This window comes from Colletes gigas, unplaced genomic scaffold (genome assembly GCF_013123115.1).
Source record: "Colletes gigas isolate AHSC1104 unplaced genomic scaffold, ASM1312311v1 Colletes_gigas_Sc00007, whole genome shotgun sequence".
In the NCBI taxonomy this organism is placed as follows: Eukaryota; Metazoa; Arthropoda; class Insecta; order Hymenoptera; family Colletidae; genus Colletes; species Colletes gigas.
The window spans coordinates 6,035,824-6,052,705 of record NW_025106636.1 but is presented as its reverse complement, the minus strand read 5'-3'; the positions used below and the strand labels follow the sequence as shown (position 1 = coordinate 6,052,705).

Here is a 16,882-nt window from a genome sequence, read left to right as displayed (position 1 = left end):
GGACCGTGGGATCAAACAGGATTTCCGACAAGGTGCGGTAACCGAATACACCGCGGACCCCGGGGGCCCCGGCTCCATCGAGGTATTTTCGACCGAGGAAAGTATTCTTTTCCGATCCATTTAACGAACGGCTAGGCCAACTGGTCGAGTCTCCGAACAGAAACACAGGGAACAGAGAATCTGGCTGATCGGATCTCCGGGGACGAGGACTACGAACCTTTCTCGTATCCAGGTAATCAACGGAGATCCTTTCTTACAGAGTATAGTGCTCGAAAATGGCTGGAGCTTGCAACGCTACGGACACGTGGTTCCTCCATTACCCCGTTGACTGACAGAGACGCGATATTTCCGTAAAAACATAACGCACAGTTCTTTATCCTTGCGCTAACGAGGAACGTCATCCAGCTGTTACACGCACGATTTTTACGAAAGTCGTCGAAAATGTTCCTTCCAGCAAGTTCAACGACGCTTTTGAGACGAACAATATACAATAGAAGATAAATTCGAGAAATTGTGTTTGTTTGCGTAACCGATATATCTGGTGCACGATCGTCACCCGGTAGATCCTCGGGGTTCTCACGGTCCGCTTTCGCGTGTCTTCCACTACCGTTGCATAAATAACGTTATCAGTCAGCGTACTCGCGCGAAACAAAGGCGTAATACGCGAAGCAGAGTACTGAAAGAAATAGTTTGAAACGCACCGTCACTGGACGACGATGACGGCGCTATCGTATATGGAGAAACCTGACATAACTAGTTACGACCGTGGAAACTGATGCTTTTGTCGCGCTCAATGGGCAATAATACGCTGAACGAAAGGAAGAAAGGGCGACAGTATCCCGGTGATAGCTGCATAAAGAAAATTGTTACCTTCACTGCAACTCTCCAATTTTGTTGCAATTTTTACACAAACAGATTTTATAGAGACAAAATTTAACAGTTTTTTTAGAAGAAGCTAGTAAATAATAATGGCACGAATGTTCGAACGACTGATACTTGGTTGACGGTCTTTTTTATTGTTTAAGATAATTTCTGTCAGACCGTAAAGATACCCTGCTGTCTGTGGACGACCAACTTGCAATAAAACAAAATTTTTTAAATTATGTAGGGTACACCGAATGTTTAGATATACTATAACATTTAATGGAGATTTTATTACAAAATAAACTAATTTAAGAAAACTATGCCCTCACTTTAATACTATAATCCTTCTTGCAAGACCGTCGTCCATTTTGGTTTCTTTCGATATACTACGAAACCGTCCATATTAATATTTATTCCGAATGTCTTCTAACTATGCCACTGGTACATAATGAATTAATTCCACCTCTACTACGTACTGAAAACAGTTCAGAAACCTGTACTTTTATCGTTATTTAGTATTCATTGTTCTTCCTTAATTTTTCTTCCTACTTACTGAAAACAGTTTGGAACTTTGTGCACTTATCGTTGTTCAATTATTCGTTTTATATTCATTAATACAATACACGTTTTACCGTCATCTAACGCACGTGGTTTATTGCGGTTTTATGATTATTTAATATTCATATCGGACACTCGATAGTAAACTTATATGGTCACCGATTGCCGCCATTTATATTACGGTAAGAAAAATTATTCGTTTACCGTCCCGTGGCTTGTAGGCACCTTTTTAGACAGTAATTCTCTAGCTATACTTCAATGTCTTCGGATCCATGTGTTTTATGAGTTTACAAGACACCATCGGCAAGGAGTATGCGGAATTGCACGTCATTCGGTGCAATGACCGCGGCCTGACGGCTGTACACCGTCCGAGGATGGCAGTTTATGATATTGCCTGACGAAGTCCAGAACAATGTACCTTCCATGTGCGTTTCGATCAAAATCTTTCGCAAAGTTTCCCTAAACACTGTCACTTCCTAACGCATTCACTGTCTGTGCCCCGTATACGGGCCACAGCACCACGCTTTCGAATACGCCGCTAAGGCACCGGACAGTGAACGTTCTTCTTCTGATGTTTAGGGTCTAGGAACTTAATCTTTTCGAATTTCTCAAAAATACCCTAATCAATCATAGTAAAATCCGTAATACAGCAATAGCGTTTTGTCCTGCGTCTGTTAGTCGAAACGATCAGCGTATCGAGCAGATTCCACCTTAGGGGTGACGCCATTAATCGTTCAAATAATCTGTTCAAACTAATCACGTATGTATTACTGAACTATCGAAACCGTTCAAATGCCAGTTAGACTCGTCGCGAGAGCTTAGGAAGCGGACCCTGCCTTATGGTTACCATAGACGTAATGATTTATTCTACGACGAGTCGTACGTCAAGCTGCAATGATAGTCGTACGACAGCGTCATACTGCCATTTATCACAGTCACGTCGTGGCTCGAGAAGTCGTACAACATGTCCATACATGTAACAATTCAAATAATCGTATCAATTATATTTAGTAACATTGGTATTAAAAGCAATATATCCTGGATGGCTGGTAATACTAACGCATGCAAATATCTGATACGCACAAAATAAACTGTAAGAGACCTAAACATTGCATCTAAACATTAGTGAAGGACAGAACTGATCTAGTCTAAGCAAACGGATTCCTAACTTCTTTATATTGTATATTAGATATTTGATGAACGTTAAAATGACCTCTTTGAATGGAATGCAAAGCAACTAACCTATTTTGGAGCAGCTGTCTGCGGTTGTATGGGCTTGTACAGCACTCACTCGAAAAGAAGGCTAGGCTGTGTTGGCGTCTCCACTCTTGATACCTGACTAGTTCTCTGCTACCTCGCGAATCCGCCATTATTGGAAGACGATGACGTAGTTAGATATCGACCAATAATAAACAGGTACTGTTGGGAGTCACACTACAGACTAAACGACGCGTCGCGACGACACGATCCGCGTAATCCCCTCTACTTCCTCGAGTAAGTCGATCACGAAGTCCTTAAACAAACTAAGGACCAAGGTTGAGCCAAGAACCTAAACAGTGGAGCGTACGAATGACTCCCCTTGCTCTCTGCGTTGTTTAGCTCGCGGTGTCGTCTCCTAATAGTGACGATTTCAACATTGTTATTAAAATGGCGAAACCGTTTGCCTAGGAACCGGGGCGTAATGTTTCGACACCCGTAGCGACGGTTCTCCGTTACAATTCGGCGAGTGACGCGAAGGTAACAGTTCAAACGCTTCGCGAAACACGGGAATCGCAAAAGGAGCAACGCGTGGCGCGATCGGGAGAAAAAAAAATAAGAGAAAAACCGTATCGTCGGGCACGTCCGTTTCGAACTGGTCGTCCCCGTGCGTGCTACTTTGTTTCGGCTCTTGATCAAGGCGCCCGGGGGCCGTGTGATGTTCGCGCACCGTTGAAGACGAGGGCATAGCGGACCGATTAAAATTTCACGACACTGTTCGACCGGGAGACAATGTATCCGCGAGAACTGAACACCAATTAAGACGTTACCTGCGCCGCTGAAACTCGATAAGGGGCCCGAGGATTGGTACCCGCGGCCATTTAGACCAAGCTCGCGGCTAGGCTGACGGCCGAAAAAACCACCGAGCCACGAACAGACGAGGAAAGAGAGAATTGGCCACTGTGGAATGGCGGCGATTCTCCGGTGTCACACACGCCGCCGCTCTCCTGGAGGCCGGGGCCAGCTCGTGTTTCGGTTTTCGGCTTTCCGAGAAACGTTTCCAAGACGCGCCACCCTTTCCCCTCCGGGCTACGTCCTCGCGGCTTGTCCACCCGGACGGACATTGTCTTCCGTGCGCTACACAATGAACCACCGTCCCCGAGACCACGGTAGGCGATCGAGGATCGACACGGTGGCCTCGACCGTGCTACCCCCGGGGACAGATCCTCCTCTTAATAAAAGAACAGTGAAAATCTCGGCGAACGTGCGAAGGAAGAGGTTCCTTCCGGATGGAGGAACATTAGAAATCTCCGGGCAACCTGCTTTCTCTAGGGACCATTTCTGGCTACTATGTGAGAGACAAAGTCCGAAAATGTATTGTAGCAAGCTCTATGCGCGACACCCAAATACGGTTCCAAAAGGCAATTCCACGTTTTAAGCTAAATTAACTCCCAAACGTGACTTACTTTTTCGACTCTCAAAGCAGGGGACTCCCTTGATCTCATATCATGACAATTTTACTTAACATCGTAATTTCTACCATTTTTATTTGTTTAAAAAAAAAGTACAAGAAATACTCGTCACGAACATTTTATAATTTTCTCGTGAAAAATGTTTAAGGACACAGAAAAGTAAATGAAAAAGGTCGTATTTCGATTTTCAGTGGGAGGTACCGTAGTTGGCCCCCCTGGATTAAATCACCGATGGACGAGATCGCTAACTGAACGTGGCAACGTCAGATGGCGTGGGTAGCAACGGGATTAAAAAAAAAAATATAAAAAAAAATGAAAAAAATGGCGATAAGAGCGAAAAAGAGGTTCAAGCTCCGACGTGGCGTGGATTTCTTTCCGCTTGGAGATAGCATGGTATCACGTCGAACGGAAAAAGGGAGAAAGAAATGAAAAGGAGGGGGAGCTCGTCTGGTGGCGCCAGCGGACGACTGTTTTTGTTCCCTTATAATTTGGCAGTAGTCGACGGTTCCTTCACAGAAGGACAGGATGCGCGCATGCCTTGCAAGGATCGCGGGGAATTCGTTGCGGCATTCCCTGAGAAATTGTATCGTCTGCCTTTTAAGTACCACGATGAACGTAGAATTCCTGTTCGGGTATTTCGAGTCACGGAAATGTTTATCGGAACGATACGAAACGGCCAGTACACGATCTCGCGAATGAAACAGAAATATGTCGAAAAGTTCGCGGTTTGAATGATGTTCGAAAGCAACGCGTTGAATTAAATAATCGTGTTACGTATTGCTGATAAAACAGTTACTAGACTTAATTACATTTACTTCTGTTTATACGCTTGATCCTTTTAAGTCAATTATATAATAAACGAAGGATATTAACTAAAACATTGAATTGAAAGATTCGATCTCGAAAAAATATTGCTCGTGCAAAGGTAAATCCTGACATTTTTTTATACAAATGCGATGAAATTTTCAATCGAAACTGAGTACTTCGTGAACTATTCTCAAGAGATTACAAAAATTTGCGGTTTGCAGACGAACGCTACGATAGTCATTTATCGCTTCTTTTAAGCCGTACAGAAATTAAAAAAAAGAGGCAAGAAAACAACCTGAAATTTGACGATGAAAAGTTTCAGGCGGGTCGAAAGAAAGCTGTGCTCAGTGTGTCGTGGCGCGCATAACAATGTGCGGCATACCACGATTTGCGGTTGCGAGGGGATAAAAGTACGGTGCGAAACATTTCTGAGAAAAATTCTGGCGGAGCTTCGAGATTCGAGGGCACGTAGCCGTTCCTCTTTCTTATCGTGGATGATTTAGTAAAATATAGAGCACCGGGGCCCCTAAACGGTGACGATTTAACGATAGAAACAAAACGGGGCGTCACGAATACGAGTTTTATTTACCGATTAAATATAACAGTAGTTTGAAATAAAATGAATTATTAATATAATTATTCTTTTCATTGTAAAATAAAAAAAATACGGATGACGTACGATTCTGATAATGATGCAAGGTTCAGACGGTGTAGAATTGAAATGATACAGGATTCGAATAATGCAAGATTCGTATGACGAGTCACGAGTTAAATAATACGAAAAAACGGTTAGTTGGAGTAAAAAATATTTAGTTAGGAGTAAACGTAACAAAGAGGCAAGTCAACGAAGCGTAAAAGTAGCGGGCACTCCATTCCGATCCCATTAAAGGCCGGTTTTTTACCGGGGGAAGTACCGAAATGCGTGCGTAAAATGAGCACCGCTGACCGCTAAAAGCATCTACTCTCCATGAATGGAACGGCTTCCACGAATAGTACAGCCCACTCAAAAATTGCAAGATGACAGCCGGCAATGATGACCAGCAACACATCGCACGAAAACGTCTAATTAAGATTCTCTCTCGTTAAGGTGAAATTACGCGCGTGCCTAAATGTTTTATTTATTTCGTCTATCGCGTCCATCATCGGGACGTGTACGGTGAGGTTAAAGCCTCTTTGACCTTACGCGGCAAAGGTGCAATGCAATTTGCGATGATTGTGTTTCATGGTAGTCGCGTGACATAAAAATCGCGACCCCCCTTCGTGACCCCTTCACGCATCCAACTGCTAATTTGTACACATTTATCCTAAATGAATTTCTTCCTACGAGATTATGAGCACTATAAATCGAGCTTGAATAAAGTAACAGTTGAAAAATTTAGAAAAAATATAATATCTATATTTATAAAAATACAGAATTTTAGTATAGTCCATATTCCACTGAAACTATTTTTTTTTTAAATTAGGCAGACTATGATACTATAATGTTTCAAGAATGATTTGAGTGGAAATGATAAGTCTAGAGATTGAAAATCTTTTCTCGTGTCCATGGAATGCTTTTTTTATCGTCGATTTTATATTTTAACCAAGACTGAAAAACCACAAAATGAATATACGATAAAATAAAGGACGGTGACGCCTACAACGAAACTTCCTCGTTCTAATTTTGTCGCCAAGAACACGTGCAGAATTTACTGCGTTATTGAGATACGGCGGAATACTAACAAAGAAAAATTCTAGCAACAATTTCGCATTTTTCTGATACAACTTTTTTATCGCTTATTTTTATAATTTTAGGAATATTTATAATATACATTTTATAAAAAAATACAGATTTTATTGATGTATAGCAAAATTCTAATTTTAAAATTGCTAAACTTAAAGATTCAGAATCATACGATCGTCTAGACTAGCTGATACCATCAAATTTTTGGTGTAGAATGTGCAACCATCTGGGACCACCCAATGGAACTCTCAACCTTAGTTATCGTGATCCGTTCACATGCTAAATTATGAGCTCGGATCACCACAGGTGCCACGATCTAAGAAAGCAATTGATCAGAGATATCCCTGTATAAAATTAAATCGCCTTAAATTTAAAAAAAAAAATCGTATTTCAGAATACATTGTAATCGAACTCTTTATATATTCTATTTAGATCAAGACAAACTATAGATTCCAGTTAAAAAATAATATAAATGATTCTGAAGATTCCTTAACTCATCCATTTTCCAATTATTACAGAATAATTATACAAATAATTCTGAAAACGTTCAAGGATTTTTTTTAATTATTATTATTGCAAATTAAGTAGCCTATATTTATACAAAATTTCATCTGGAACGGATCAAGGTAGTAAGATTTATAGGAACATCACAAACACACAGACTTTGAATTTCACATCAATAATAAAGTTCTCGACTGTAATTTAACATGAGTAAAAAGATTTCTATAAAAATGATAAAATAAACAAACATTGAAAGCAATAAAGAACCTAAGGGGGGAGGAAGGGTTCCAAGAAGTATGGAGACCATTGCTGTAGCGCATGGCGCAACAGATTTTAAAGGATCACGGTACGAGCAATGTGTTCACAAACGCACCTCACTCGTCTCACAAAAGGGGACGTGGGATAGTGGTGTCTTTAATGGCTGTTTTTGCACAAAGATTCTCGTTTGCCTGTTTTACGCGCTCGACTGACCCGAGTCATGTACTCATGACCTTGAGCTTAGCTGAATAACCTTTGTATGCATGTATACGCACTCGAAGCCGAATTGAATCGCAGTTCCTCGAAGCAAGACTGTACGGTCTTCTTCTTGTGTACGGTCGCTTTCATCGTTCGGTGAAATGCTCGTATTATATTTACGGATATTAAATACACGTTAGAGAGAAGAGCCCCGTAGAAATATCCGGGGAGGTCTTAGCACCGATTTTCATTCATCCCACGTGAAATGAATTCTATGAGAGGTCCCACAATGGCACGTTAATTGCAGCGGTGCCAATTATAATTCTGTAATTTAAAATTTCAGTTATTACTTTACTAAAACGTAAAGTCCTTCAAAGTATTCTATTTAACATTTGAAATAATTTAACGTTGGTCCTCAGCATATAATGAAAATAAAAATCAATACTTTTGCAATTAAAATGTGAAATTTTTCTGCGATTCTTAATTTAATTTACCATTATGACAATGGTGTCTTCTCATAAATAATAATAATTATATAAACAATAGCAACAGCATAAAATAATAGTTGTAATTTGAACTTACCGTAATTAAAGTTTACAATTAATATATAAAGTTTATTATTAAAAATAACATATATATAATAATACTGTCAATAGACACACATTATAATTATAAACTATTCGATTGCAAATTAATAATAACACGTTGACTGCCATGGTGGTCACAATGTGTTGCTAAATTAGATAAAAGAACAGGTACATCACTGAATTATTGAATATTTCTATTTTTTACACTATTATTTAAACAATTGTCGAGGATATCTCTAGACATAAAAATTCTGGCGTGGCAATTAACATGTTTATAAAAATTAATTTTGTTCTATTATAATATATTCATACAACAGTAAACAGTTTCAGTAAATGTCTTTATCAATCTTTCACCTTCTTATTTTAATAAGTACCTACATATTACGCATTTCTGTGCCCTAATATCTAACGATATCGTGTGCATCTTCAAAAAGCACAATGGCCGAATTAACGGTTATCGAGGTATTTCCCGAATTTCGTATTTAAAACGAGTAAAATATCAGGCCATGCAACTGCCTGCATGCAAGTGCACCTGCAACATGTTTGCACTACATGATTGGCAGCCCTGCATAGACTTTCTTATAGAGCTGACATTTTGTTGGCAAACATAACCAAAATTGGTTTTAACCTTTAATTTTACAGCATTGAATATTTACACGATAAACTGTCGATAATTTTACGGATAATTGTATCGAATTAACCCAACAACATGTCGGAACGTAAAGTTTTAAACGTAAGTAAATTTCTAGGAAATAGACCCATTATAATCGTATATCGATCACGTATCTGTCATTATTTGATAAACTATGATTTTAGAAATACTACCCGCCAGATTTCGATCCGTCGAAAATCCCTCGTATGAAATTGGCCCGAAATAGACAATACACAGTACGTTTGATGGCTCCTTTCAACATGAGATGCAAAACTTGCGGGGAATACATTTACAAAGGAAAGAAATTCAATGCCCGCAAAGAGGATGTTGAAGGTGATGATTATTTAGGTATACGAATTTACAGGTTTTACATAAAGTGCACCAGATGCCTCCAAGAAATAAGTTTCAAGACAGACCCTAAGAACACGGATTATGAGATCGAAGCAGGGGCTACTAGGAATTTCATGGCCCTGAAATTGGCCGAAGAGCAAGCACAAAGGGAAGAAGACGAAGAGAAAGAAGAGGAAGCCACCAATCCTATGAAACTGTTAGAAAAACGAACGTTGCAATCAAAACAGGAGTTAGAATTATTAGAATCATTAGAAGAGTTGAAAGACTTGAATCGCAGACAGCAAACTATCGATTATGATCAGATGTTAGAACAGTTTGATACTGTAGCTGCTAAACAGAGAACACAGAAAGAGCAGGAGGAATATGACGAAGAATATATCAAGTCAATATTTGGCAAAAAACAGGCACCTACAACTATCGTTGAAGAAGAAATTGTGGAACTGGACGAAGATGAAAGAATCGAACCGCTCAAGAAAATAATTAAAACAAGTGATAATAGTCAGGAAAGCGATAGTGTTTCAAAAACAGATAAAAAAGAAGTAAATACCTCTTTTCTTTCAATTGTTTCCTTTTAATGAAACTGTAAAAGTAATAAAATGTCACTTTTTTTAGGTTAAAAATAATCGATCTGCAAAAACACCTGATACATCATTATGGTCGGAAAATATAGGATCGTCGTCGAATAAAAAGAATTTATTGGGTATAGTCAAAAGAAAAACAAATTTAGGTGTAAAAGTGAACGCGACTTCTACTAATATTAGCATAGAGGAGCAACAACCTCGAACTGTAATAGAGAAAGAAAAAGATGCTTCTACAGAAGAGAGAAGTATTAAAAGTGCAAATGAAATCACATCTGAAAGTACAAATAATTCAGCAGGCAATAATCGCAATGCTCTGTCTTTGCTAGGAGCATATTCTGGCAGCAGTGATAACGACAGTGATTAACGCAATGTTCAATATTGTATATACAATTAAATTTTATAAAATTTATTATAAAATAAAATGTACCTATAAACACAATACACAGATATAAATAAGCGTAGTTCAATATACATGTAAATCAAAATACATAAATGACTTTTAATTTTTTCGAAGTCGTAGATACGGGATTACCATTTAATTTTTATGCTTTTTTTAAACACGACAAACAATTTCTGCTTTAATCGACGATGTTTGTCGATTGAATCGTACAGGTCTCATCATGCCGCCCACCAAACATTTAACAATTAGTAATGCGAAATAACCTCTTTGATCTAGGCTTCTGCAATATAATTTCACGGAGACATTTGCGTTGACGACGATTAGAAAGTTCCTTACAGGATGCTGAAGCCTTTACCCCTAAAACACAGAAAACATAATCGATCAGAGATGATGAAATTAGAAATCGGTCTGTTTCAAAGGCTAGGCACTCTGTAAGGAACTTCCATATCAACGATATAGCATTGAAAACCGTAGCAGGGAGTACCTAGCCTATTAAATCAGACCATTTTCACTACACCTTCAAATTTATTGGTAAATATACATCACCACTTCACGTTAACACATTATAAACTATACGTATGCAAATTATTTCTACGATAGTTTCGAAAAACGTTCGGCAAATTTACTTAAATGTTACTTATTGTTAATTCAAGATATTTGAGATTTTCTAACCAAGCAAGTCGAAGATGTTTATTACTGCAACAACAATGTCTAGAAGCATCTGAGTGAAATAAACGATAAAACGTGTCTTTACAAATCATCGTTGGAAGACGTGGGCCTCCTAGTTCTCGACGATGGCCGTACGATATAATGAAAAGGATGACGACGATGACGATAGCCCTCTCTCTGATAAGGACCTAACAACTCCCTGCTACTGTCGTCCAGGTTATCAGACTGTTCGTGCAGATTGCACGACGTTCCAGTGTACTTTCTACTTTGAACGGTTGCTGGTGGGTCATAAACGTAGTTATCGTCGTGGAAGTTGTGCCTATCGGCTGTACGTCTTGTCATTTCCAGAGTGGGCCTGTCCTTGAACCTGTCACGAAATGATTCACGCGAGCTATCGTCGGGATCGTTTCTGTCCGACCATTGTCCGTCTTGTTCTATGGGCACAGCTTCTCGGCGGCAAAACTCACAAATGTAAGGTTGCTCCTCGTCGGAAGAAGTCTGTCTCTCGTAATCGTGCAACGACCGATTGTTAGTTTGCGAGGCGATGGAGCTAAGCGAAACGTCTGACCTTCGAACGACAAAATCGTATTGGTTCTTGCGCGGGAAATAAGGCGAATTGGAAGACTGCTGCAACGGAGGTTGATCGAGATCGCTAGAGTGATTCGCCGATGATCTATCCCGATCGCTGTACGCGTGAACTTTTGAAGGAAACGAGGACCTGGCCCTAACATACCGCTGTTCTCTGTTGCTTTGCAGGGCGAGCTCTAGTTGGGCGATTCGATCCTCCATGCGTGTCCGCTGAGCTTGGGCACGGTCCTGCTGGTTCTCCATCAGCTTCACCATCTTCTCCAAATGCATTATCTGCACCTGCTTGCTCTCCAGAGTCGAATACAGCTCCTGAATTGCCTCCGTCTTCGCGGTTATCTGCTTATCAACGCGATGTTTATAAACGTTTCTCGATTCTTCCGCAAACACACCGAGTCTTCCAAGAACCAGGTAACTTTATATAATTAATTTCCTCATAAGACATCTTTTATAGCGTTGAATCAATTTAACAAATCGGCAGATCCTACGAGACCCGGTGTGTTTATGTAGCGAAAGATTAAGATTCGAATTAGTAGAAGTCGTAAGACCCAACAGTGAACCAATGTTTTAGGTACCTGCTCGATGTACTCGTTGTTTTCGTCGCTGTTAGAGAAGTCTGCGTTTTCTTGTTGAACGTTGCCCTTCAAAGTGTTAAGCAACTCGTCCCTGGCTTTCAAAAACTCCGTCTGATTCCGTATCACGCGATCCCGTTGCTCCACTTCCAAATGCTTCTGGGTCAGTTCAGTTTTCAGTTCCTCGTTCTGACGAGTCACTTCCGCCAAATTGTTACGAAGATCAGAGATGCATTGCTGAAGCTCGATCACGTGGGCGCTTAGCCCAGCTATGCCACCTTCCTTGGACTGCGAATGAAGCCGCCTTCGAATTTCTATCAACTGAGCTTCCAAGATCCCATTGTTTTCTTGGCTGTAAATCGTCCAGTAAAACCATGAGAACCTATTTATCATTTTTGTTAAACGTTCTCGACCAACCGTTCGTGGCCATTTTCAAAATTATCCGCCATCGAAACTGTAACAAACTTACGCGTTTTTTGCGGCCCTCTGCAACTCCGAATACTTCATCATCAGTTTCTGATAGTCGTTGGTCATGGATGCCAGATCAGCGATCAGTTTCTCTTTCGAGTCGTCTTCCTCGGAGAGGCTCTAGGCCATGCGAAGAGAAAGGAAATGATCAGAAATTATCGCGTATCCTACGCTGGAATAGAATAACATCTAACGAACGAAATGATCGAAATGAGCAGTTGTTAGGACTTAGACGAAGGCATGTTCCGAAGATAGTGCAAACTAACGACCGCTCGATGCATCACTGCCACGATCTGCTCTTTCTCTTGCTCCATCTGCTGCAGCATATCCTTTTGCATCTCCAACTTTTCCTTGGCCTCCTGGAGCTCGTTGAACAAGCAAACTTCGTTCTCCGAATGATGTCCCTCTGAATAAACAACGATCATATCAAACTGACAGTCGTTACAAAGGTTTACCATGTTTCGTACCCGTGATGATAATGTCTTTGTTCTTCTCCGAGAGTTCGTACAATTGGTTACTCTTTTCTTCCAGCTCTTTATATCGTTCCTGCAGTTCCCTGTACGCTTCCTCAACTTCCTGCCTGTTTAAAATAGAACACATACAGGCACAACTGTTATAACATTTACAGAAAATTCGTATCGCCAATATTATCCTCCTAATTATCGTGTCCTGCGGAAAGGACGATAATTTCCTCACCTTCTTTCCGTTTCCCTGCCTACTTCAGCCGTGACAGCGTCCAGCTTCTCCGACAGTTCTTTGACATTGTTCATCGTCTCGTTCTCTTTGTGGCTTATCTTCTCCTTCAGTTCCACCAGACTAAAGCAGACCAGGTCAAAAGGAAGGACAAAAATAGGCCTTACGATTACAGATTTTCGAATAACAGAAGCTAAAATAGTCTCAGTTATCCGAATAACAGTGTACTCGCTGAAAATAGAAAAATCAACCGTGTTTCGTAGCTGTCCCGTTGTTTCTCGACCTTAGCGATCAGGACCTCGCTGCTCTTCAAGGTCTTCTGCAACTCCTTCATTCTGAGCTCCGTCGTCTGCTCTTTCTGCCTCATCTGGTTCTCCATGTTTTTCAGATTCGACTGCAACATCTGTATCTTTCCCTCGTTGTTGGCCACGTGCGCGTCCAAATCGCGTATCTTCGCACGCGCCCCTTTCAACTGGGCTTCCGCCTGTCTCAAACGTTCCTTGCTCTGGTTGCTCCTCTCCCGTTCCATTTGCAGCTCCTCCAGGGTGGTGTTCAATTGCGATTGCAGCTCCCTTTGACCCTCCGGGCCTTTCGACTCCTTCGCCTTCGTTCCGTGGCTCTCGAACTTCTCCATCATGCTTCGAGCATTTTTCAGTATGTCCTCCACCGTCTTCGTTTCTAACGCTTTCACGTCATCCAGACACGCCTACGGGAATCTCATTGCTTGGTGGTGCACGAAATAAATAAACATCCCCATCGTTACCTGCAGACTCTCGTAATCCTTTCGATGAACGTCCAACTGCGCGGACACCTTCACCGTCGAGTCGTCTTCCTCGTTCTCATCGTCGCTGGTCTTCAGCTGCGAACCTACGAAAGTCACGAACTCCGATTGCTTGTTCAGCAGCTCCCTGCAGAGATTCTGCGATTTCCTCGGGATCTCCTGCAGCTGACGTTCCAGAGTGTCCATGAACTCGCTGGCGATGGCCAACTTTTCGGCAGAGCTCTCCGCCTGCTCGTCCTCGGCGACTTGTTCGATCGGTGGGGGCGGTTTCGGCGATCCAACTTCGACTTTAACATCTTCCATTTTCCCGGGATCCTTCGCGCCGCTGGCGATCACTTTCTCGCGAAGCTGGACCATGTCGTTGTACAAATCTTGCGCAATTTTCTGCACAGATCGAAAGTTACTTAAAGTTAGCCGAACGAAAGTCGATATTTTTCGCGATGGATCTCCAGATAATTACCTGTTTATCCATCAAGTCCTTTTTTAGAGTTTGGTATCGTTTCTTTTTTAACGAGTATTGATTTTCGAGCCTCATCACGGATCCAGCGAGCGTCGATGATAATGGCCTTTTGTACGAACTGGGGCTAACCGATGATTTTGTGGACGAACGTCGAGCGGAAGCGCTCCGCGATTTGTTGCCACCGGAAGCATCTTCCGTGGCGTTGCTCGCAGAATCCCCCTAAAATTGCATTTTCAATTTTAACGATAAACTTCAACTTTTGAGAGACTCGTTTGATATTGCAAGTTTCAAAACAAACATGAGTCGCATTGCGTGCTGATTCAGTCGTCGGTGTCCTGTTCCTCTGAGTTGTTAAAGCAGGCCTGTTCCCACGATTTGACATTGCACCTTTTTCCGCAATGCTCTCAGGCTTCGCGTTCTCTATATATTTAAACGAATACATAAAAATATAACATTGCGTTCGAAATAATGCAATCGAGCATACTAAACTTGACTCTTATATCTCATAGTAAACTCTTGACTCTGTTTACCCCTCCATCCCAAATATAGATTTTTTTCTCGAGATAAAAATTTCTGGAAAACTACAGATTAAGAGTAAAAATTGCGTTGAGCTTCGCATATAATTAATTAGAAATTATTCGACTATTAACTATTTCAATTCCCAATTGTGAAAGAAACGAAACTTACAGAGCTAACCAAAATTTGGTGACACGAACACAACCGAGAAATTTTGTCGACAAACCTATTCGCGTCGTCGAAAGTATTATGCACTTTTTCGATAATGGTTTGGGGAGGGAGGAGTAAATACGCGAAAAAATCAACGACGTGGTCGAAAACGAAAGAAATATAGTACGGAATAACGATCCGTGTCCAACAACCTGATGGATGCGCTGCTGTCGTCTGGCTCATTATGGTCAAAAATAAATTCGGCGACACGATGAACGGATGACCGGGTTACGATGTCTGCGGCACGTGGACGAATTTGCGGTGCTGTTATTGGAAAAACGGCCGAAATTCGGTTTCATGTTCCCACTGGTCGGGACAGCAAAGATCGCATGATCGTCGATTTGGACGGACAGTAGACGACTTCGCGACGTTGATTGTACAGGTTCGCGATCGCGCGAATGGGGTAAAAAAAGTTTGATATTTTCACTTACGAACGAGAGGATACGCGTGTCTGATCGTCGTACGGCATACTCGACGCGCGACGAATTACATCGGTATGGTTCGGTTTTATTTGCGAGATTTTTCGTCGAAAACACGATGATTTAACCGGTACGCGTCGAAAGGGAGAGAAAAAAAATGACAAACCCTGTTGTGTAGCGAGCAACTGTTATTGCGTTGCAACCAGGGATGGACAAAAAAGTATTCGAACGACGAATGCTATATTACAGTGGTTCTTAATAGTATTCGTTTTATAAAAAAATGTATGGAAGTCTCTTGATACGCGAGTGAAGTCGATGGACTCTTTTAATAAATCGATATTTTAAATTATTAGTTAAATCTTCGGACTACTAATTTTATCTTTCAATTTATTTCATAAGATGCCATTGTCAGGAACACGTATAACGTAACGCTGAAGTATGCTAATAGAGAGGAATGTAGGGGAAATCCTGCGGTCGTTCGTGCAGTATAGTTCTTCTACCTCATAGCCTGAGCTTCATTACGCGCACGCCACAGCGGAAGGGTTAAATCCGTGGCTCTAGCTCTATGTAAATTCGGTCGGAAGGAGGTGAGGAAGGAGTCAAAGTCTGATCTATTGCAGTATGAATCTCGTAATTTACATATCCCGGTTTCATGGCCCGTGATGTCAAATCCAGAAGTTCATAATCCGAATAAACAATAGGGAGAGCGATGTGCAGCGTGTCAGAAAGCTAATAAGATTAAATTATTCCACGAGAACCGAAAACAATGCACAAACGAAACTGTTTTCAACCATGAAATTTAATAAAATATCGAATTAAAAATTTAAAAACTTTCCAAATTGTTATCGACGATTCGTCTACAAGTACACGTCATTGTTAATTTTCCTCTCAGGACGTAGCTAAGTATCTGTACGAAATAAAATAAATTCCAAGGAAACGCAGGCGCCATGATAATTGCCAAAAATTGCCCGTACAGACGAATCGCAATTAAAACAGATGGAACAATTTAGTCGGGAATAAGGTCGATTTAATTAATGACCATAACGTTTTTTAAAAGACCTTCTAGAAATATCGTGAATCATCTCGTACTTTCTATTCTGGAACACTTGTCAATGGCCGTCTGTGACAATGGAGAGAATCCTGCCGTTTGAACCAAACGATTATTAAATTACTCGAAAAATTGCAATTTCTATAATCGGTACTATTAACATAATCATTTTTATTGATTGTAACATTGATTAAATTTTGTTAAATATATTATTTAAATTTATTACTTTATCGTTTATTTTAATAGATAATGATTCTATAAGCATGCCATATAATACCATTTGGCAAATTTATTAGTCCATTAAACGAATGA

At 40.7% G+C, this 16,882-nt stretch overlaps 2 protein-coding genes across 2 annotated transcripts; one reads left to right on the top strand and one right to left on the bottom strand.

Annotated features, from left to right (window-relative positions):
• Positions 1–8,756: 8,756 nt before the first annotated feature.
• Positions 8,757–10,181, top strand: LOC122396274 (splicing factor YJU2). Its single transcript, XM_043394510.1, has 3 exons — positions 8,757–8,898; positions 8,982–9,707; positions 9,781–10,181. Exons 1-3 carry the CDS (start codon positions 8,875–8,877, stop codon positions 10,111–10,113), a joined length of 1,083 nt encoding a protein of 360 aa, XP_043250445.1. The 5' UTR covers positions 8,757–8,874; the 3' UTR covers positions 10,114–10,181.
• Positions 10,182–10,481: 300 nt separating this feature from the next.
• On the bottom strand, positions 10,482–14,759 carry LOC122396589 (paramyosin-like). Its single transcript, XM_043395127.1, has 11 exons — positions 14,676–14,759; positions 14,378–14,596; positions 13,900–14,301; positions 13,388–13,842; positions 13,140–13,259; positions 12,911–13,023; positions 12,710–12,849; positions 12,445–12,563; positions 11,975–12,327; positions 11,552–11,750; positions 10,482–10,506 (listed from the first exon to the last, which is right to left on the bottom strand). Exons 1-11 carry the CDS (start codon positions 14,757–14,759, stop codon positions 10,482–10,484), a joined length of 2,229 nt encoding a protein of 742 aa, XP_043251062.1.
• Positions 14,760–16,882: the final 2,123 nt, after the last annotated feature.